The sequence below is a fragment of the Sander vitreus genome, chromosome 17 (genome assembly GCF_031162955.1).
Source record: "Sander vitreus isolate 19-12246 chromosome 17, sanVit1, whole genome shotgun sequence".
In the NCBI taxonomy this organism is placed as follows: Eukaryota; Metazoa; Chordata; class Actinopteri; order Perciformes; family Percidae; genus Sander; species Sander vitreus.
In genome coordinates, this window is record NC_135871.1 from 19,913,149 (window position 1) to 19,936,681 (window position 23,533).

Sequence of the window (23,533 nt, forward strand, 5' to 3'; positions counted from 1 at the left end):
TTTTAAAAGAAGACAGGATAATTCCACATAGTACATTTAAATACTTAATTGGCTATAATTTAATATTCCACAAAACATGCTTTTTTTTGTATTTTCTTTTACGACCAGAATTCCAGTTCCACATCTCCATGGCAAATTGAGATCACATTTCAGTTTGTGCATGCAGCAGCATGTTTCCATAGTCACCAGTGTGTTTGCATTAGTTGTTAAGTTGAACAGTGTGTGTGTGTGTGTGTGTGTGTGTGTGGTGTATTGGTGGAACTACTCAGTGGACTCTCAAATTGTGTTAAAATGGTAAAAGGTGGAAAGCGATATTCTTCAATGAGCAATGATGGCAAATGGGTAAGAAATTCTTCATTTCAACACATATAATCAGATCATTACAAATCACAACATTCAAACCTGGCTGTGTAATTAGCCTTCCTTTCATTTTATTCTCAGTTTGCTCATCCAGTTTCAGCAGAAAATGAAACAAGGAGTCGTGAGGTTTGTACAAGCACTGGGATCATGCTGACTCAGGTTAAATCATCGTTGCCTCAGGCTTCGAACTTGGAGCGCTATCCTAAATGGAAAACTCAGCAGGTGTGTATGCACAGTAGATATTAAAGTGTTTGACATAACTGTTCTGTTTTTTTCACAGTAGCCTACAGTCATGGCCCAGGGCTTTAAAATTGTTCATTGCACTGCCTATCAAAGCACTTTAGCCTCCTCATTTATCCCAATTCCACTATATTCAGTTGTATTAGACTATAACCTGTCCTTCCAATATGAGTGTCTTCATGAGTTTCTTTACAGAAATCCAGAGAATATCCATTCTCAGACCACGACAACAAGCATGCCTTAAAAGACAACATATCTGTCTTCACTCGTGTGAGTATAATGAAAAATTCAGGCCATTATGAAATGTAAGAAAGGAAACCATATATTTTCCATGTTGGTATACTTCAGGGTGTAGGACGCAGAAAGTGTCTTGATGATCACAGACAGCACAACTCCCATTTCTGCCTGTGCCAAGATGGAGCTTACAGCAGCCCTGAAGAGACCGGGGGGAACATCACGGTCCAACAGACTGACTTGACGGTGAAGCAGGCAGTAAATGTTCCAACCAGCACCAGGCGGTTTCCCCGCAACCACAAGCAGAAGTCGGCAGAGGCAGCTTTGGCGCAGGCAGGGGAGCAAGTCATGTGGTTCGGACGACACGACTCCGACCTCTCACAGACCCTGCAAGTGCTGACAGCTACTAACTGCTCAGCACAATCCAAGCCCTAAGATACATACATACATACATACATACATACATACTGTACATACATACAGTGAGGGGACAGCATAGAGGGGGCCAGGGGAACTTTCTAGGCGGGGTCCAGCTGTCAAATAAAAAAACTGAATTATAAACTTCAGATTTTCTTGTTTCAAGAGCTCTAAGGTATTTTGAAAGCTGTATTGCAGACAGGACAAATAGGAAAGCTTACAAACAAGGTTTTATTCCACAACCCCAATTTGACTGGAAAGTAAATAGTTATTCATTTTTGATGTATTAACAATATAAATGCATCTTATCATATTCCTGACTATATTTAATTACACTTGACAATGCTATTTTGAGACATCAAGTTGTATTTGATTGTATTTAAATGTTCTTTTTTTACGCACATAATCTATACATACTTGAAATATATATAAAATATGTTTACTCTAACTCTTTCTGGGATGTTAACATATTTGAAGGGGCAATCCAGTAATTTGGCATAACACATTTATTAAATTGGGGGATTTACAAAAGACATTAAAAAAAAAAAGGTAAAAAACGAAGCAGCAGAGGCCGAGATATCCTGACTTTCCGACACTAGTGTGGGTTGAGCTCCAAAAATACTGGATCTTACATTTCTCATAATGCAACTTAATGGCGTCTTTTGTTAGACCTTCCCTGTCTGTCCCCTATGACATAGTCTGGTTCATTGTCTTTCAAAAACTCCCCTCAGAGTTACATTATACAACTGTTATATACTGTTTTATATATATATATAGTAAATGTATATTAATAGTTGTCCTAAAATGACTCCATTATACACAAAGTACATAACTAAAAAGACTAGTATTACTGCAAAATAGGTAACTTGATTACACTTTATTATTACTTAAAGAGCGATCCACCGATTTAGCCGTGCACTTTTATAAAATTATCAGATTCACGACAAACGATTCAAAAAATCCAAATCGATGCAGCAAAACCAGAGATGTCATCTTTTTTATTCCATCATTTTTTCTTCTTTATTAAAACCTGGTGCCAACATTACCTGCAATGCAGCTTGACTACGTCAGCTCAGTCAGAGATTTGAGTGTTTTGTGCTAGTATAGCAGCTAATGCAACCTGTAGCTGCCCGCCTCAAGCACACTTCTTATTTAACCCCACACCCCCAGATTTCTTTCAATTTCATGTTTAGTACACATTAATCACGAGTGCATATGGAATCACACTTAGTACTAATATGAAGTATAATTTAGTCATTCATTTACATGGTTCACCTTCATGGAACTTTTCTTAAGTGAGAAAATAGAAGCATGATTTCATTTAAATCAGGGGCCACTGTAGAGCCATGTGAAGACTGTTGGTAGTTCAGAGTTTTGCCAGCAGAGGGCACCATGTCTGCATAAGTAATCAGTTGGCCTGATGATCCACTGAGTTGTTCAACAGCCAGTTGTGTGAGAAATGTAATAACCAAAAACCCTGTGCAATGTACATGCTCTGGATACAATGTGGTGGGGAAATAATTACAAAAATAATCCAGCTATTTTTATTCTATGCATATCAACATTAAGACTAAATAAATTATGTTTGATTTGAGGCGTATAATGCATGAATTTGTTTCGCCCCTGGGGATAAAAGGGATGGATATGTGTGTGTGCCACCCCTACAAGAGAGGAGAAAGCGTGGGAGAATAACAGAACACTGCTCAGAGAAAGGCAATTAAGTGAAGAGTATCCCACACTACTTTCTCGATGATGTTTTCTCCAGAGTATGTTCTGACCAGCTGCTTTCTTTCATTAAGTACCCACCGGGGATATGGGTTTTTCTCACAACCTTTCTTTTAGCTGTTATTAACTGATCCACATACAGCGCTGACCTTAGGAGTTTGTTTCACTTTTAAAAGGGGACATACAATACATCTCACGCTTTTTATATAGCAAGACAAGAAAGCTCTGAGACACCCATATGGAGCTGCTACTCTGTGATTTCACTTTGAGATTATCTCACACGTTGCTGCCAAAGAACTGATTCTGTGATGCAGGTGCACAACAGAGCTGCAGGGCGAGGGGTTTGTAAAGACCCCATCTTTGATAAAACGGGGAAAAAAACAGGTGCATAGATGGGGAAAAAAGGGTTACCAGCTCAATTTTAACCCTATCTTTGCCATGTCACTTACACAGAAACCTACAGTATATAGCTGTTAAACAGCTTTGGATATCAGATCATACATAAATTAATCTAAAAAAGAGGTGCTGACGAGAGGGAAATGTTTATTAATGGAAAGCACCTGTGCTTTGTGTTTGACAGCTGGTGCCTTCTGGTCTCAAATGGTTGTCTGCCACCTCTGTCCCTGTGGGTGCAGTTTGCAGACTTCACTTTGCTTTGGACTTGTCGCAACTTGAACAACTCCTCCGCACGGAACACTTCATAAACAGAAACTCATTAGCTCTGTCAGAACAGCGGTAAGGCTTTTGATATTTCACAGTGGAGAGGAGAGCAAACTGAAATTGTGTGTCAATCATTAGTCACTATGTGGTTGTGTGTAATGTATGTGCTATGTTAGGCGAGATATATATATATATATATATATATATCATGTAGAGGCAAAACCGCAAGTAGGCCTATATGTAAATACAGCTGCTTGGTGGAATATCAAACCTTCTCCCAAGGACAAAAGACACATCTCAGTAAACAAGCATTCAACCACCAAAGCCTTGCACTTCATGAATATTAAATCAGACACTTTGAATCCTGCCTCTTTGGTGTTAGGAGGCCCTAGTCTGGATTCTTACTATTCGCTGTGATTTATTTGCAGGTGCATGTGTCTCTTTGATGTGTTGAGTTGAGAGGTTTTGCACCTGTTATAGAAAAAATGCTTTGAAAACAAGAGGTGAATTTGCCAGACAGTCAAAATGACAGCAACAGAAGGAAGATTTGTGTTGCTCTGGTATATATTGTGTGCGTGTGTGTTTTCTATTCAAAAAAGGCTGCTGTGCTGTTTTGACATACTCTGTTGTGCGCACCGCAAAATGACTTTTTGTCAAACATTATCTACCTCTATTTTTTTTCTCATGTCAGTTTTGGCATCTGTTCTGACACTATGAAGTTGTGTTTTGCATTTTGTCCATTATCTATTCATTAAAGATGTGACTTGAAAATAGAGTTGCCATGGAGATGTTTCAGTTAAATCTCATATCTCAAATATTTTTTTTCCGGTTTATTCTTTTGCCAATTATAACTAAACTCTAGCTTTCCCTATTTCTTTAGATTTTTTTCCTCTCTTCTTATATTCTTCATCTTGTGTAGCATCCTGTGCAAAAAAACAACTGTTAAGTACAAAACAGCCTCCAAGACTTATAGAGTTGACTCCCTTGACTGGGCTAAACTACCTAACCCTAAGAGTCCTTCCAATCTCCTGTCAGTCATTACACTTGCGGTACTTACAATTCCCTGGAAGTCTCTTTTTTCAGGCAGCCAGTTGGTTAGTGTCCCTTGACAGCCTAGTGGTCCTTCTTCCAGTAATGGCCAGGGGCCCTCCAGAGTCTGAGGGTGATGATAAAGGTGGCTAGCTATCTTATTTCTACAGAGGACAAGATAACATCCTGAGAACATTCCCATCACACGAGGAGTTTGTTCAGTAGAGATAAGAGCTCCCCAGCTAAGAAGGTCTGTGGGTGTGTGTCTGAACTGTACATGTGTGTTTAAATGGAGTACTTTGGAGCTTGTTAGCTGCAATCCTGCTTCCCATGTTGCAGCTGGGAGGTCCGCCGACCTGACATCGTGGCATCGAGCAGTGCTGCAGAAACACTGCCTTAGAAGATCAGACCTCTCCTTGCACTAAATCACAGTCCTCCGTGTATTTTTCAAACCTCCGACACAGTTTGCATGCTAATTTGTGTGTAGGTGGTGAGCATAATTACATTAGCCTGGTTGTAAACAAAGACCTACAAGCAGCAGTCTGTTCAAGTACCCCACCCACAAGAGAACAAGAAAATAGTTTATACAAGCATGGATGAATTTATCATGCTTATATGAAGGAAATTGCATTCAAGACTGTGTCAATTTCTAAGCATAGCTGTCATAGCTGTAACAGCAGAATTGTGCTATATAAGAGTGAAAAAGATTAATTGGTTTTATTTAAGTGCTATGTAAAATTAGACATTTGCTAAATAAAATGTTTAAAGCCGAATCAGTCTTTTGGATTCCTGATCTTGTGTTTTGTTATATATAAGTAAGGGGCAACAATGCAGGGGCAAGCGACAGGAATGGACACTTCTATGCTCCGCTCGGAAACACACTTCTTAGCTCAACTAAACAGTGGCTTGGTTTTGCTTGCCACATTTGTACAGTATTACCAAGTATTTCATCACTACTTAAGGAGCTCCACATCTAAGTTTCATCTAGTCTGCTCCTTCATAACCTCAGCATTACAGCATTCATTAAGTAAAATGGATAAATCGGACCACACACACCCCAAAGAATCTGCTTCTTTACTGTCTTCCATACTTGACCAAAAGGAGGTTGATGAAAAATATGGCAACATGTGAAATTAGTCACATTTGACATTGTCTTGTAATTGGAGGCAAGCCTAAATTCTGTTTCCTTCAGTTCTCACACTATATAGACTGCTGTTGTTTTCATGACTGTATAACTTCCTGCATTCAGCTTCATTGCATACCCATCTAGTTTATATAGTCAGCCATGGAAACTGCTGTAGGAGGAAGCAAAAACATCCATAGACCTTACAACAAGTCTAATTAACTGTTTTCACACTATTCTCCAGTCAAAGAGGGTAAATCTGCTTCATTTGCATTCTATTGGAGGCATAAATATAAGCCAATGACAGCATCCCTGTGTCTTTTAAAGTCTGCTATGAATGTGTCAGAGGCATTAATGTGGTGAAATATAATTAGATGTGAGAGCGGTCAGAGTGGTATTGTGTGGCTTTGTTTAAATCATATTATGCCATCCTCAAAAGTGGTGTTAAAAGACTGATGCACTGCATGCACACTTAGTGGAGGAGGTATATGCAGAACAATGGAACACTCTTAACAATCTGACATCATTATCAAATGTAAATTACACTCCTGTGAGCTTCGTATTACAATATCCCATATGTAGCATGTGTCATAAATTGTTAAATTCTCAACTTAACATGATCTCCACTTTTTATCATCAGAAGTGCTCTGGTAGTGATGTTGAAGTTAAATTAGCTGCCCTTCCTTTTCTCAAGGAGGAAAACTGTGAAATTATGTGAAATGTTTATCGAAAATTATAAGTGAGGGTGATGGTTATCCACAGTGGCATACAGTATACAAGGTATTTTGAGTATAACAGATTATTTAATATAATAAAAGATGGGTGAATGGTTGGACTGAATAAATAAAGATCTTCACAATTTATTTTGATATTAAAGACCAAAGCAAAAAACAAACGTTACAGTACTGTACACATGCAGGACCACGTAAAAGGAAATGCTATGCAATAAGGTGATTTATGCATGAGACTGATTCAAGGTTGCAGTGAAATATTAATTCAAATGAGGTAAAGAGTAGAGCAGCATAAGAATAACCCGTTTTTAAAGATTAACATAACCCTTGGAGGTGTTATTGTATCCCCGTAAACCAAGTCAAGACTTCAGCAGGTGCAGAACAGCTCTCCCTCTCTGTGAGTTACTGCATTAAGTCCCTCAAATTTAGTAGCACAATCATGAGCCTCCCGTTCACTCTCTGTAGTAGAAGAATCACTTTGCATTTTAAAAAGGTCAAACACTCAGATCTCTGCCAGGAGAAATTGAGGGAAGAAATAATGTCTTTCTGCAGAAATATGCAGTCACACACTACTGATCCTCTCAAATACCCACTGTACAGTGAAGAGATTAGAAGTGTGTGTGTGTGTGTGTGTGTGTATGTGTGTGTGTGTGTGTGTGTGTGTGTGTGTTCCTCTAACAACTAGTGTATAAACAAAGGCAAACCCTTTTGTGGTGCACATTTTTATAATTTTCAAACTTATTGATTTAGTACATCAGATTATTATGCTAGTGACTGGAGTATAATAAAAAGGGGAACATAAGTCATTACTATTTGAAATGTGCAGTGAGAAATAAAGCACAGGAAGGTGATTCACTAAGTGACATATAGTAAACACAATAGACGATACGCTTATCATTAGCAAACAGCCTTTGTAGGATTAAAGCAGATTTTGAAACAACTTATATTCAAAATGTCAACAAGAGGGGAAATCTGCCACATATGGCTATGAGTTTAGGATACCAACATATATATATTGCAAACTACACCATACATGTCATTTTACACCATTAAATACTAAACTGCATCATTGACTTGGTCATTCATCATTAGATTTTAGTGAGTTTAATAGTTTACATACCTTTGTGTTTGCTGTTTTATTTACTTTGGAGAAACGGAAGCCATCTAAATCAAATGTTGACTTACAAAAAAAAAAGTCTGTCTCTTTCTCCTCCTGGCATCCATCCCCTCTGCTGCCATTGCAAACATATGCTTCAGTTGGTGTCCCATTTTGGCTGGTGATGGTCTTTGGAGTGTTTGGGTTCATGCCCAGTAGTTACATTGTGCTGGAGACAAAATGACCACAGGGAAAGATGCACTCAGGACAGGGCCAAGAGCCCCCAGGCCTGGGACCACACACACACACACACACACAAACACACAGGGCACATGGTACAGAAGCTACAACAAGATACAGAATTGAAGGTATGTTAATGATTCATACATTGCTAACGCTGATTTTCTTTGCCTTTGTGGAAAGCTCCATTCAAAGACTATGAGTTGCTGGAAGTGTTGGAAAAGTAGGCAGAGACTGAAGTGACCAAGAAATCAAAAAATGCTCTCTGCCATCTGTGTCATTGTTAATATGGCCGGCACTGCTGTGTAAATACATGGAGGGTCCACAATGATTCTACTGCAGAGACTGGAGCTTAAAAAAAGGGGACAATTGGGAGAGAAACATATTGCATGTTTTAAGCATGACATGAAGGCACAGCTGCAGTTGCTGCTATCTGCACCTGTAGCACGAAGAGGAGGAGTGAACAGAGTAAACATGAGAGCACCAAATCTATCTACAGTATGTACTTACAATCTGTCTGTCTGTACAACAGATATAATTCCAGCCAGGCAGGATTTTAGACATACAGAGGCCGACTCTCAAGTCCCCCCAAAACAGCCATACCCCACTTCAAAAAATATTAACCAGAAGATTGATTTAGCTACACATCGCAAAGTAAAAAATGGATTGCACCACTAGCTAGTTTAGTAGCTTGTTTTTATGTAGAGATTAGTTATTGTTAAATATTTGCCCTGAGTAGACCCAACTGCCAGGTGTCTAACGTTAACTTAACCAATTGATGAAACGTTAGCTTGCTAATATATGACCAGTTTAAAGTGTAAAAGAAGTTAATATGGAATATGGTCAACACATCGACCTGACACTTAATCAAAATGTTGTTTGATCAAAATGTGTTTAATTTAGCTATACTTTAAATTACAAAATGTTATGCTAATAACGTTAGCCAAATTACCAAATAGCATCTTAAATTTAGGTTAATTTAGCTAGCTAGCGGAATTCTAGCTAGCGATATTTCTCCTTCGCTCTAAACTGCTTTAATACTAGCTAACTCTGAAATACAAATATGTCTCCATGTAAGCAGACAGTATATAAATAAATACAAAGTCATACTTACATTAAGCAAAAGTGACCGCCTGTTTAGCATTAAAGTTAGCTTGTATAGCCTATATTAGCTAGTTGACTGCTTATTCGAGTGCATATGTTTTGTGGCAATCAATTTTCACATCAGTAAAACCTTAACTGGCTAAAACGGTGCCTTAGATAGCTAGCTAGCTATGTTGTAAAGGTGCTGCTCAATTTAGTAATTTAAAATTTAGTAAGAAGTCTAAACAAATATAGCAACAGCAAATTAAAAAAATAATAAAATAGCCTACATAAACTCAGTAGCTAAAGTTATGTTTCTATAGCAACCAATAACAACACATTTAACAAATATGTGTATGAGTATTGTATTAGATATCAATAAAAAAATCGCTTTTCCCGAAATTTCCCACTGTTCCATCCCCATCAACTGCAAGTGTCTCATATGTGCTGTCTGTGTGCGCGCGCGAGTCCGCGCGTGTGTATGTGAGGGAGAAGTGGGCAAAGGCTCCGCCTCACTAAAAAAGCAAGAGAAAAAAAGGAAAAGCAAACTGATACACACCTCTCAATTCTGGCAGGAGGAAAAGAATAGGAGTGTTTATGAACCGTATAAGTAAACAGCAGGATAACCAGACACACCGAGAGCCGACGCTACTTCCCCCTGTAAAAACCGACACAGGCACCGTTTCCCAGCGCCGGAGATTGTCCCGTTGCGATCAGGATTAAGTTTTTATGTCATCTAAAGGTGGATCATTATCTAAATCCGAGATAACAAGCGAATTTGAAATGCGTAGTCTGCGATTCTATTTCTGGAGCCCCCAAAGCCGACGTTTGAACTCTCAGTAAACATCCAGTCGAGGTAGGATTCAAGATTATTGCTAAAGGTGGTGTAAAAATATTTCAGTGTGTGCTCCACCGTGGTATAGTTTTGAAAGCGACACTCGCGTCGCTGTCCATGTGTCCCTGCGCCATCAGCAAGGAGGGACATGAGAGGGTGGGAGTAGACATTATAGCCGATACACTTCATAGTGATGTGGGAATAGGCTTTATTAAGTTTATATGAGCTGGGCAGTTACAAGGTAATGGTGAACATATCAAAGATCCGATTAGGCTTACGTTTTTTTTTGTAAATATCCTTATGATTCCTTTTCAAAAATACATAAACACTTAAGGAGTTTGATGAAAAGTTTGGTACAAGTGTATTTTAGTGCAATATTTTTTGCTAGCATGTGCATAACCAAACAAATCCAGTTTAAACTTCGCTTGTCCTCCGTGGCCTACTAATCAATGAGGGCTTAATTAGTGACACAATCGGGCATCCATATGAGCACCTGCACATTTCGAAACAGGAGGATAATCCTTCCATTTCACGGTTTTGACAGGCAGAGTGCATTGGTTCTCAACTCTCCCCACTTTCCCACTCTTCTTTTTTTTTTTTTCTTTTTTTTTTTTTACTGCATTTGGAGGCTCCAGTGGAAGAAAGATTCAAGTGGAGGAGGAGGAGGAGGGCGGCTCCATTGTCTGGCCAGTGAAGGGGTGGGGATTGAGGCTGTATGCAGATGTGCTGCTGGCAACGGACATCTGCTCCCACCCTGTGGGCATTGTCACAACAGGCAGGGGAACTTAGAGTGGAGCCTTATGACCGCTGAGAAAAAGCCCTTTGTTAATGATATGCAGGCCGTGGCCTGCACCCTTCCAAAGGCCAACGTTTGCATTGAAAACCTTTATTTGAACATTTGATCATCTCAAGACATTATGGATTGTCTTTTCATCAAAGATATATCAGTTGCTGATGATGCAACAGATACAGTACTAATAAGACTGTCAGTGCGTACTGGGATTTCCTTTTTCATACCTGCAACACCACCCTCCCTGTTCGCCTCTCCCTATCCCTCCTCTCATCCGCAGCCTTCAACTCTCTAGGGGTTGAACTTCCTCTCACGTCTTCGTGTCCTGCATGTGTTAAGATATGAAAGCTGGCCTCCCAAGGCAAACGCATCACAGGCAGCATCGCAATGTACATGGCAGCTCCTATCAGGCCTTTTGATTTATCGCAGAGGAGAAAAATGTCAAGAAAATGCAAAACCAACTCTTTAATATTTATGATATCATGCATACAGATTGTGCTTGATGGTGTGTGTGTGTGTGTGTGTGTGTGTGTGTGTACACGTGTGTGTGTGTGTGTGTGTTTGTATTGAAAACCAGGACTCTCATTTGCCTCAACAGATACTCCCTGGTGGCTGGTGGAATTGGTGTACTGTGATTACGAACATGATTTGTGCTTGTAGAGAGCGCTGTTGTACATGGCTGATCTGCTGTACAACATGCTTGTGTAGGGACTCATTTGTGTTTCTCTGCCGTATTATAACACGCTGGAAAGTGAAGAGGCAAGCTGGGGAAGCAAGTGCACTGATGCAGGAATAGATAATGGTTTTTTGAAAGCACAGGTGCTGTCTCTCACTTCCGCTCACCCCTTGCTCATTTGGCATGTGTTTTTTTTCTTTGGACAGAGAATGCATGTTATGTTTATTTTATGAGACTGTGTTGCATTGCTGCAATGCCCTATTGTTTGTTGACATTATTACTTTATGAAGAGGAAGAGCACAGCAACAGAATAACGTGAATCAGGCATTGACTGCCTGTTTTGAAGTCACAGAAGCAAAGCAATTATATTTGGTTAATCATATTCTCAGAGCCTAATACTCCATTTAACATAGTAATTTGGACGCTGCTGAAATAGCTCTTGTGAACTCTTTGGAGAACTCCCATAACGGCCAGGCCGCTAACGGCTTCTAAAAGTTCCCATAGGAGTTGGTTTGAGAGGATGTTACTGTCATGGGATTGTTCTATGCATTGTGGAGAGGAGGTAATGGGTGTGAAATTACACTGTGCCATCTGCAAGGGGCCGCAAATGCACAGCCTGATGTCACTCGGACAAACTGCTTTGAAAAATCACAGAGCAAGGAGGATTTGGGATTTATACCACAGGTTTGGACATGGCTGTGATTAATCTGTCTTAAGTGATTCTTAGTTTTAGCTTTTCTTCATTTCAAGAGTTTTGTTACATGCATTTAGCTATAACCAATTAACCAGTTTAGCTTTTTTCATAGTTTCACGATATAATATTTGAATGTGAAACATTCTTTGTTGGTTCCTGCTGAATTTCTGTCACAGATTTTTAGACATCTTAAAGCGTAATTCTCAGATAGCCTTGAGGCTTTGATGTTAAAAATAGATTGTTCTGTGAAGAAGTGCTTTTTGCAAATTGAGAACTGCGTACTTCAGAGGCATTTACAATAAGGGAACAGTTGTACTTCAGTTGTTTTTTGAGCAACAATCTATTGTTTGTTAAGTGTAAGTGGTGCACTCTACAAATTTTCAACACCTGTTCTTTGCTTGTAATAACGTGCTTTGTTGTGTCTCAGTTGCTTCTGATTCAGTTTTAGTTTGTGGTTATGAAGGATCGTTTTGGGACTGCACCAAACAGCAACATGATGTCTGAATCTATTTACTGATACCAGTGTGCTTAAAAAATAGTGTGCATGCACTCTTGTCTGCCCATGACAGTATGAATAAATAGAAATATCTTTGGTAGTTTGCTCTTAATTGCAGCTTAAATCATTTTTCATTTTCTCACAGCCTCCCTGTAGCTTTCTCCTGCCACATTGGCATTCTTAAAGCTTCTTTGTAACCTTTGCCAATCCAAAATGATGTATTTAATAGTCTTTCCCAGTTAACCTGGCGAAGTGGCCAGAAAACAAGCAAATTGTAGTCCACTTCTTGTATTTGAAAGCATTAAGGTTTCTAATCGAGACAATCAAACATAAACTGCAGAATCGTATCCACACGTTGTGCCCAAATCTTAAATATTGAATCCAAAGTAATTAACTGAATAAGTTTCACTGTTGCTTGTATTAGATTTTCATTATTGTGTGTATTGTGTCTGACCACTGCTGCATCATTGTCCTGCACATTGTGTCTCTGAGTGTTTACATGCAAATGAATCTTGTAGTAGTCTATATCAACGACGTTTCATTTACGAGATTGTTCCGGTGCCGCCAGATGTCCCTCATTTCGGCCGGATGTCCGTCACCTTCCGCTTTCTTTGTGTTGGCATTGTAAACTCCGGTGGATTTTTGAGGACTATGTTTTAACTGCTCCTCAGATCTCTGCAGGGTAAATCCAGACCGCTAGCTAGACTATCTGTCGAACCTGAGTTTTCTCTTGCACGACTAAAACAACTTTTGAACAAACACGTTTCACCAAAACAAGTTCCTTCCTGAGGCGATTTTGCCGAGGCACCGTTGCTCCGTCCGGGCTTAGTGCCGCCCAAAACGATTGTGATTGGTTTAAAGAAATGCCAATAAACCACAGTTTTTCTCCTATCCCGGAATGTTGTGTGGACTAGCCAATGTCCACAGGCAATGCGAGACTAGTCTTGTAGTGTTGTGGCTTGCGTAGAAAATTAAGATCAAGCTTTGATCATCATTTCTTTAAGATCTTTGATCTTTGAAGATTTTTCTCTTTGAGTTAAACCTCACATTGGCGTGTCATTAAAGAATGCAAATAAAGATTTTTTTTTTCCTCCATAATTGATTCAGTATGTTTTGATTAATCAATTAGTCTTTAAGCAGAAAATGGTAACAACAAAAAAAAGGTTCCAAGAGCATAGGGTGACGTCTGCAAATTGCTTGTTTTGTCTACCCAGTTATTCAAAACCAAAAGATATTCAATTTACAATTATTTATATAACGGAGTAAAGCAGAAAACATTTTAAATTGTGAAACATGTTTGATTATCAAATCGATTAATCAAATAATCAGCTATATAATGTCATTGTTCAGATGAAACGATATAAAGTACAGTAAAAGTTGTGTTTTTGTACGTGAAGACATTTTAACATGGTAGAGCAGGAAATGCACGTGTAAATAATAAAATGTATGATGGCTGAATATTTTACATTCTGGCTCACTGTCATGGCTTACAGAGACACTCAAATAGAGGAGAGCCATCTTTAGTGTTACTAGTAACGTCTGTGCTAAAAGGGCCAATCTTAAAATGATTGTAGCCTACAGTATAGTGAGAGTGTGGGTACAGTATGTTTTTGAATGCATAAATGAGCATTTCTCTAAATTATGATCTCATTATGTTATTGGAGGAAAGTGCTCGTCGGCAGTGGACAATGTTTACTGTTTCCTGTATTTTATGACCACTTGGCTGTCGAATCGTCTCCCACCTGGCGTAAACCATCACACTGTGGAGTCCCTGCTCCTCCTTAATGACTGGCTATTTTCCTCCAAAGAAGTCCTAATTGCTCTCAACTGCATGCATGGACATTATGCCAGAGATAGATGGAGCACAGAGGGGGTGGATGAGGGTGTGGGGGGGGTTGCAGATCTAATAGGCTTCTAATACAGTCCTCTTCCAACATGGAAAAGCATGTGTGTGTGTTTGCCAGTAGGGGAAAAAAAGAGTTGGTCTTCTCCCACTTAACTCCCCTTCCTTCTCTTGGCATAGCCATTGCTTTAAACACCTGCCATTAACTTTCATGCAAACCACAGAGGATTAGGAATGAATAGTGGTACCGTCTTCCAACTATGTGTGCATGTACATGTGTGCTTCGATTTGTGTCTGCATTTCACTTTTGTAGGAACTAGCAGAGACAAAGCACCATCTGCACGCAGCAGGCTGTCCTGACTGCCTGCTCTTCTCGCTGGGGCAGAGAAGAGGCTTTCTGTGAGCATTGTTATGAAACCGACTCTGCTGCTGTTGCTGTTACGCTGGTTGTTAATGCTGACAGCTAATAATGTCCTCCTGGATGACTGTGCCTTGCTGGAGCCAGAGAAGAGAGACAGAGACTAATGAAGAGAGGCAGGAAGTGAAGGAGAGAGAAAGACAGAAACAGATAGAGAGGAAGATACCAGTGGGGTGTGCAGCTCTCTCCCTGTCCAAGCTGGTGAAGTTTCCTGAAGAGGATTACACACAGACAGAAAGTACAGGCATATGTATTGTGTTTTAGTTCCTCTTTTTTTTCTTTCTTCCTTCCTACTGTACTCGCTCACTCCTGTCTCAGCATCTCAGGAGGGAGGTGGGCATGAGGAGGAGGAAGAGGGGGAGGAAGGGGTCCATTGTGGCTCAGCAGAGCCCCTATTCCAGTCCAGCTGACATATACTTGTGTCAGGAGGATCCATCCTGCTGATGTGAGGCAAGCTGAAAACTGAAAGAGATGTCTAAAATGCTGAAGTGGGCCCTGGCTAGTAGAGAGATGGCTCTGTTTGTTTGCCATTCTGCTGAGCACCACTTCACAGAGAACTTTTCTGCCTAAATTTGCTGACTGGGAGAAAGGGGGGTAGGGGGGAGTGGGTGGAGAGTTGGGGTTTTGGGAGTCACTTGTGGGCACACAGAGCTTTGCCCATTGTGGGTCTTTGACATTGACATTTGGACATGGTGAGGGGGAGAGAAGATTTAAAAGCTTACTTTTTTTTCAGCTGTCTCTTACCAGACAAACTGTTTGCCACTCCTCACAATTCTCAGAGACAGCAGTCATTGAACCTTCCAACTACATGAATATGCATGATAGTCCGCTTTTCTTCTCTGCTCTATGAGCTGTATTTTTTTTTTCTGCCCAGAGACCTGTCGTGTTGTGTTTGATTGGCCCTGACATTTGAAAAGGTCCTTGAATAATAAAAAAAAGTTGTTTATGACAACAGGAGAATTCTCCTTGCAGCAGAGAAAAAATTGCATTTTGAAAGCGACACAGTTCCTGCATATTTAAATGTTAATGGCTCTGTAAATGTGCAGGCTAATAGGATGTTTCAATCTGGAGTAGTGCAGTATGTACACTTTCAGTATGCACGCACACTGCCGGAGTGATACTTCTAATAGCTCTGGAAGGTGCATCAGCTCATTTCATTAACTGATTATGTGGAGTCTGAAGTTTTTTTTAAATAAATGATCACTTTCTTTTTTATGGCAGCATGGAGATTATCTTAACACAGAGGCACAAATAATAGATTTATATCCAGAAAAACCCTCAGGGAAATCTGTTTTTTTGAAATCCTGGCATCTGTGGTGTATTATCGCAATGGTTATGATGCAGATAAAGTTTAACAGCTTGTTTTACAAGCTTGCTGATGCTGTGTAGCAGAGTTAGGCTGCTAGTCTTAGACATGGCCCCTGGGGTTCTGGCTGGGCAGCCCTGTAGTGAGGCGTCGAGTCCTTGGGTCTTTATGAGCTGTTTTGTTAGCAGTAGCCAGCCACAAGTGCCATGGATCTCCCTGGACCTTGACCTGCTTGTGGAGTATTTGGTCTCATAGTCCTGCTTGCTCTGTAGCTTTTACGTTGTATGGACACAGGACAATTGATGATTGTGCTTGATGCTTGTTATCCCACATTTGACTTAAAACATAGATGTGTTAGGCTCTGTATCAAAATTATCACTATTATTATTGTTATAGGCCAACCCCAACATTTATTTTTTAATGTCATGTGCTTATCCTTGCAATCCAGGTTAAAACATTACCACACTTTCATGTATCGAACAGCATCTTTGCTTGCATAAATACTGGTTGGAGTCCAAACAGGGAAATCTGGCATATGTCCATGAAACCATTTGACTCCTAAACCACACTGTTAAGTGAGAGTCTGCACTTCCCATTGATTTAAATGAGCAGTGGACATCAGCATGGTTGCTGCTACAGAGCATCATGCAACACATGCTTACACAATGTCACACAAAAACAGGTATCTACTTGTTGCTGTATATAAAGATAAACAGGATGAGCTGCCATCCTGCTTCCCATCACTCATCTGTGGTGAAAGGTGGCATATTATCTACTCGTTGGTAGCAGTTATGGAAGTGTTGACAAAGTGAGTGACGGAGCTGAGCGATGCAGTTTTTATCACCTCATCTATCTCCACTATGAATATGGATATTACCAATGTTTGGCGAGCCCGAGGCTAATTCTTTGATTCTTGGCTGCTGAGAAGCTCAATGGGATGGTTGGCTTTTCAACTCGTCAGCTTGTTCGCACAAAGACATGTTTGATTTTCACCCGTATAGAGATGTTTGATTCCTGATCCTGAACAAAAAGGATTTACTGTGGGTTAATGTTTTACTGAGCCAGAGAGAAGCCCCACACTCTCAGTTCCTCCTACTCAGTCCTCTGAACTCCTGTCCAGTCCTGAATACTCGCCCCCCACCCCCCAAATATATAACATTTAACTGAACAGGGTTTTGTTCCCAGTCTGAAAGTGCATACTACTTTTTATTTATAGCTCCCAAAATCTTTTGACCTAAGGTAAAAAAATTTCCAATAATGAAGTTTTGTGCCATCAGGAGATAGGGGAGCGCATTAGTACGATAACAGAGCTACAGTTCATTGGTATTGCTTTGTCAGGATTTTTGCTGATGCATGAGGTCTATGTTTTACCTACAGCCATACTGAACTCGCTGTTTAAAAAAGCAGCATAGCCAAATGTGAACATGAGGAAAAAGAGAAGTCCACTTATCCCGTTCAGACATGCAGTCAATGCAGCACCGCTGGTAAGATTTTTTTATTTAGTTTTTGTCGTAAAATTGATGTACCACTGGAAATACATAAATGAATTGCACCACTCACTTTATGCTGCCGTTATTAATATTGCACATTTCTTCTCTTGTTATGGGGTTTGTTTTTGTTTTAATCTTGTCTAGAAAGTGCTCTGAGAAAAGTTTTTCATTTCACTGCACACAGCAAGCTGAAATGATGATAATACTGAACAGAGGTTATACGTCTTGCAGTCTTTTGAGCCTCAGGGGAAGTTCAAACTACTAAAATATATCAAGTAATTCAAAGAACATAGCTTTTCTTCCACATTTCACTCACTTGTCCGTGTCTTTTCTCCCTTGGTTAAACCTCATCCCTGACCTTTTCTCTTCTCTCCTTCTACTGCTAAGCTCTCTTTCCCTTATTTTCCTCTGAATATCAGTTGTGCATACTAATCCGTCTTTGCCCTTATCTTATCTCCTTTTTCCTCAGTTTCATCTCTGTGTGCTCACAGGTGGCTGAGGGGTGTGCTGACTGTCTATGTGTCTTCTGTTTGGTATCCATTGAATACCAGCTGCTGTCCTTGTTCAAGGAAGCATGCCAGTGTAATAAACTTGCCTAATACACGCGTACATATACATAAAAGAAGGCAAACACACACATACCTGCACAAATACATAGACAGAAACACATACATGTATGCAATGATATATTTGCCTGATTTTAAGCAAGCTATAAACCTAATAAGCAGGCTTAAAAAAGACTACCACAAGTATGGTACTCATTAAAGGTGGAGTAGAGAGACAAAACCTGCTGTCATTGAAAAGAGGTCTTTTCAGGTTGCACTGACGTGTTGTGCAGTCAGTGGCATTGCTGCAATTATAAAGCCTCGTAAACAAACAATGCTTCATATGATGGTTTGCCGTGCACCATCAAGACCACAGTCGCTATCTAATGTCTCGCTATCTAATGTCTCGCTCCCTAGCCTCGAGCCTTTCATGCTGGGCAGAGTTTTTCAGAGCCCTCCCTCCCTTGAGGCTGGATGCAGCCAGACACCCACCTTGGCCCCAGTTCCCAGCCGACACGTCTGTGTTTTTTGGTGTCCTTCATTATATATGTGTCTGTGTGTACGTGTGTGTGTGGGCAGCAGCGTTCAGCGGTGTTCTCACAGCCCAGCTGAGACTGACAGATGGAATCATTTCACACACAGACAGAAAGGCAGGATACAGGAAACCGGGGTGTGTTTAATAGTCCTGGCGCTGCTGTGGTTGGTATTAATCTAGGTCAGAGGCGTTTAGCTCACGGCGAGTCGGCCTCTGGGGCAAGCTTGGCCTTTCCATAACCCCATTTACTCAACTAACTTACAGTCTACTTACCTTATACGTAGTTTGCTGTTAAAGAACCTGACAAGATGTTTACGCTGTGTAGTGTTGGACAAATTATTACTGTACCTGGTTCAGCTGCTATCAGAGCACAGATGATTCTTCTAATAGCCCAGATGGCTCACACCATTGAAGCCCCTGGACCTTCATAACACACTTCAAGATGTTCAGCTCACAGCTTACTAAACTAAAATGTTTCATTTTGTGGTAGCAATTGCCATATATGTAAGAAAGGTTAGAATTGGGCTAGGCTAACCTGACTAGCCCAGTTTAACGGTTTAGTTTACCACAGACACACTACCAGTAGGGCTAGGTATTGAACGTCAAAACCTTGAGAATTGAAAGCTGTCACGTAATTAAGTTTTCATAACACGCTTTGCAAGATTCCTAGTGTTGTTTACTTATTCTTTCATCAAATATTATCTTTTCTGAGTTTAGAATGTTTTATTGAGACAAGTTCTCGTTTGGCTGCTTGTGTTAGGGCAAACACTGCGCTGAGAAGTATGGCATGTTTTTCTTTCATATTTCTCAAACTAAGGTATTGTCAGAAATACCAAACTCAGTTGTAATGGTACCAGTATTATATATTTGTTTAAATGTTACAGAGAGTCATCCAAGTGGACCTCACACTTTTATTACACATGTGCCAAAACAAAGACTTATCATTAGACAGTTTAAGATGAAACGGACAGATTCATAGTGTCGCAAACTTGTAACAAACCATTAATTTATGCCTGAACCAAAATGGGACAGTTCATAAGTCAAATACCTTCAAGTTTTCGTGAGGGAGGACCCCCAAGTTACCCTCCACAAACATGAAAAAGCTTAATATTGAGCCCTATGTGGTGCTAGAGAAATAGAATGATAGCTTCTTGCCTGTTTCACCTAACCTCGTGAGACCGTCCTGATCTCGCGAGCTCCAGTTTTCCACTCGCAGATCAGTATGGCATCTTGAGACAGAGAAAATTTGGAGCCGTTCGCCAAACGACCGACCAATCAGCGTTGGTTTTGAGGCGGGTTTAGGTGTGACGCAACGAGAAGCGACTGTTCAGTCTAAACAACATGGCGGCTTCCACGGATGAAATGAGCGTAGCTATCGTGCAAGTTTTATCTGAATTAGAAAGTATTCCTTCATTGAAAGAAGAGCAAAAAACGGCACTGGAGGCTTTTCTCGGAGGAAAAGATGTTTTTGCTCTTCTCCCGGTTTCGGCAAGAGTTTGATATATTGTTGATTTGGTCCGTCTATCACCAACATAGGTGGTGATAGACAGATGGTTTATCCAATCAGCTAACCAGTATTTTCGCCCCTTCCCAAAAGTTCTCCAATGGAAAGTTCCCAGATGGATATGCCGAGCAAATGCAAAGCAATCCATCTGGCGGAGTCAGATTATGTTTCACCACTTAAATACACAAGAAGCAATATAATATATGAGGGTGGTATATGATCAGGGCTTGGTGGTATTTTCTGCATGGCTGAGTAAATGCAAACACTCTGTATATTTCCTGCTTTTTGGGTCACATGCCTGACTATTACACCCCTACACAAAATAAAAAAACTAATTGCTTTGTTTGAAATGCTTGCCACAGCAACATTTGTTTTTGCTTTGTGTAAGCTACAGAGTTTTTTATGAAAAGTGAAAACCAATTTAATAATCCATTATTCCATGTCACAAATATAAGCTACATGTCTAAACTTTTAATTGCCAAAAATGTTATTTTAATTGATTTAAATTATGGTTAGGCTATTTAATGAGTAAGGGTTCAGTAAGCATTCTTGTAGTAAGGGTTACATTTTTTTATCAAAATGTACCTCCTCTAGAAATATGAAATTAGGAACCAAAACTCATTCAAAATATGGTTGTTGCACTCACATCGTGAACTCCTCTACAGTTAATTTTCAGTTTAATTGTTTTTACAGTTGTTGCATATGCATCAGGTGCTCAGCCATGGTAGGAAAAGACAGATCAAGTTCAACAATTACAACTTGCACTTGGCTTGCCAACCTCAATTCACAAAAGTGTAGCTAATTAGACTTGATTTATAGCTATGCATTACATGGAGACTACATTTTCTCAGTAATGTCGTACCTGATGAGCAGTATTCAAATAGATTTTGCAGTCAACTGTTGACAGTTATCATGATGACATGAAACAGAAGGTATTTGTGGTTATCTGTCTTCCTTCTTATCCCTCAACTCAAACCCTCAAATGCTCTTTTAACCCAGAAGCAGTTTTAATAGTCTCCCTCTCTTAAGTCATGCTCTGTATTTCTTTGAAAATCCTAAACGTACTCCTTAAATGGGACTGTGGCATCTTCATTCTTCAATCAGACATTGGTTGAGGGAGTTTTTAAGAGATTGGCTCCATTACAATACATATTTTTTATTTAATTTCAGTTTTGAAAGAAGAATTTGAAGGTCCATTTCCCAGAGGCATAATTATTCCATAGCCCTAAAATACAATTGCATTTTTGTCGCTTGTCTTTGCTCTTTCCTTGGGGTTTCTATCATGTTGCAGCTAAATGGTTTTAAACATTTCACTCTGGAGGGGTGTAAGAAATCAGTGAGCATAAAGTTAGATTTTTTGAGTAAATGGAGCTAAATTGTTTTGACTTGTGCTAAATGATAAGGTGTCTGTCTTTTTGCTCTGGCCTTGTGTTAATGAGCTGTGAGCTGAGAATTGGGGAGGTGCTGAGAAAGACAAGGTAAGATGGCAAGGACACCAGCTTATTACAGTTTCAAACAGGCTATAGACTGCAATGTATCACTGGCAAGACTTGAATTTATGAGCAAAAATCGGTATGTACACAAAATCTGGTTTGTGCTGGCTGATACATTGTTTACCCTTTGGAGGAAGTCGTGCCACTGACCTCAGAATCTTAAATCGCTTATAAGATTGCTTCCTTGACGGTTCATGAATTTTCTCAGTGACAGATTGCTACAGATGGATTTAATAGTATTGGCGCTGCAACGATTATTTTCATTATCAATTGATATGCCAGTTATTTTATTGATTTATCAAACAATCATTTAGTCTATAAAGAAAATTGTGAAAAGTGGCCATTAGATTTTCTTAGTGCCTCAAATGTCTTTTTTTGTTTGACCAACTGTCCATAGCTTAAACATATTCAGTTTACAATTATATAAAACCTTATAAAGAGAAGCTGGGACCAGAGAATATTTGGTATTTCTGCCTCAACTAAAACTGTTAATTCTCAAAATAGTTGATTAATTTTCTAGCAATTCAATAATTTATTGGTTGACTCATTGGTTTAGATCTAATTAAAGATTTAACTGTTGAATTCCTACTAAAATCACATATCTACTATCATAACATTTCCAAACCAATCAAACAAGTTCATCTGTAAGTGTACTGAGACTCGTCTTTCGAATCTTTAGTCCCCACAAGAGCTTGATTTTACAGCTTTCACATGATCCTAAACGAACCAAACCTACCGGGAAAACGCCCTAGGCCTACAGTTGGTTTAAACCGAACCGAAGAGGTTACGTGTGAAAGCACCCTGAGTTTCTAGAACATGGTAAAATGTTAAGGTAAGAATCAAATGGGCCCTCAGTTTTAAAGATTAGTTCGGGGGAAGAGACAACGGTTGTCACCTCATGTTTGCGATATTTTTGCTGTATCCATGATACATATCAGTTAACCATCATAGTGTACAAAAGTGTCTGAGGTCATTTTCTTCAACAGTAAAGTGGAAAAGACAGATGTAGTACCACAGTAAAAGCATCTTGGACACAGCCCTACTTTTACCTGTCAGCTTAAGAACTACAGGGGTGTGTGTGTGTGTGTGTGTGTGTGTGTGTGTGTGTGTGTGTGTGTGTGTGTGTGTGTGTGTGTGTGTGTGTGTGTGTGTGTGTGTGTGTGTGTGTGTGTGTGTGTGTGTGTGTGTGTGTGTGTGTGTGTGTGCTTTTAAATGCATGTGTGAGTTGAGATGGGTAAATTCAGTATTTAGTCGATCCGTTAAGGATAAAAAAAATACAAGCATAATATTTAAAGACATGTTTATAATGCTTTTTATTTAATTCAAATGTGGACTCTGTATTGTTCTAAGTCTTCAGTGGCCTTTGTTGTGAAAAAATAAATAGCCAATTATTCCAGTGGAGATTTTATGCCAGACTTTGTTTTACTTCATTAGATGTCAGGAGCTGGAGAGACGAGGAATGCAGGCCATGCCGAAAGCCTGCCGTGCACAATAATGTCACCATTATGCGTTTCCTGGGTGACTTAAACGAATAGGCATTATTACAAAATTGTGCATTAGCCCAAGTCAGCAGTTAGCGCTGCTGCAGTCTCATTTCGTTTGGAGTTGAGAGGAGAGAAAGATGGCGAGAATGTGAGAGGAGGAGGAGGGAGGGAGAGGGAAGGAGAGGGAAGGGGGAGGATGGGAAAATGGTTCAGAGAAAAGGCGATGTAAAGAAGAAATGGATAATGAAAAGGACACCCTGTGCCACAAGGCTGACAGGACATGCAAAAGGAGGTAAAAAGGATATATGAAGAGGCACAGATGGACTGACAGACTCTGGGGATAGTGATGATGATGGAGAGGTAGAAAGAGGAAAGCTGTAATTGTCAGTAACGGGGGTATTTAGACAGGGAGGGTTGGATGAAGAAAGAGGCTGGCAGGGAGAAGGAAAGTGTAAATCAGCGGTCTGAGCGACAGCTTTACGCGCA

General features: G+C 39.9%; 2 protein-coding genes across 2 annotated transcripts in view; both read left to right on the forward strand.

Annotated features, from left to right (window-relative positions):
• Positions 1–291: 291 nt before the first annotated feature.
• tex36 (testis expressed 36) lies at positions 292–1,269 on the forward strand. The gene is made up of 4 exons (XM_078272816.1): positions 292–342; positions 442–582; positions 796–870; positions 949–1,269. The coding sequence occupies exons 1-4, from the start codon at positions 292–294 to the stop codon at positions 1,267–1,269; spliced, it is 588 nt and encodes a 195-aa protein (XP_078128942.1).
• Positions 1,270–9,471: 8,202 nt separating this feature from the next.
• The window catches only part of ctbp2a (C-terminal binding protein 2a), a 63,756-nt gene continuing 49,694 nt past the window's right edge, over positions 9,472–23,533 (forward strand). The window contains exon 1 of the mRNA XM_078273385.1: positions 9,472–9,794. The gene's annotated coding sequence lies outside the window, so the exon portion shown is untranslated. The remainder of the gene's footprint in view (positions 9,795–23,533) is intronic.

Coding starts and splice junctions, on each gene's coding strand:
- tex36 (XM_078272816.1), top strand. CDS start 292: ATGGTAAAAGGTGGAAAGCGATATTCTTCAATGAGCAATGATGGCAAA. Junction 583..795: donor CTAAATGGAAAACTCAGCAG/GTGTGTATGCAC, acceptor GTTTCTTTACAG/AAATCCAGAGAATATCCATT. Junction 871..948: donor ACATATCTGTCTTCACTCGT/GTGAGTATAATG, acceptor GGTATACTTCAG/GGTGTAGGACGCAGAAAGTG.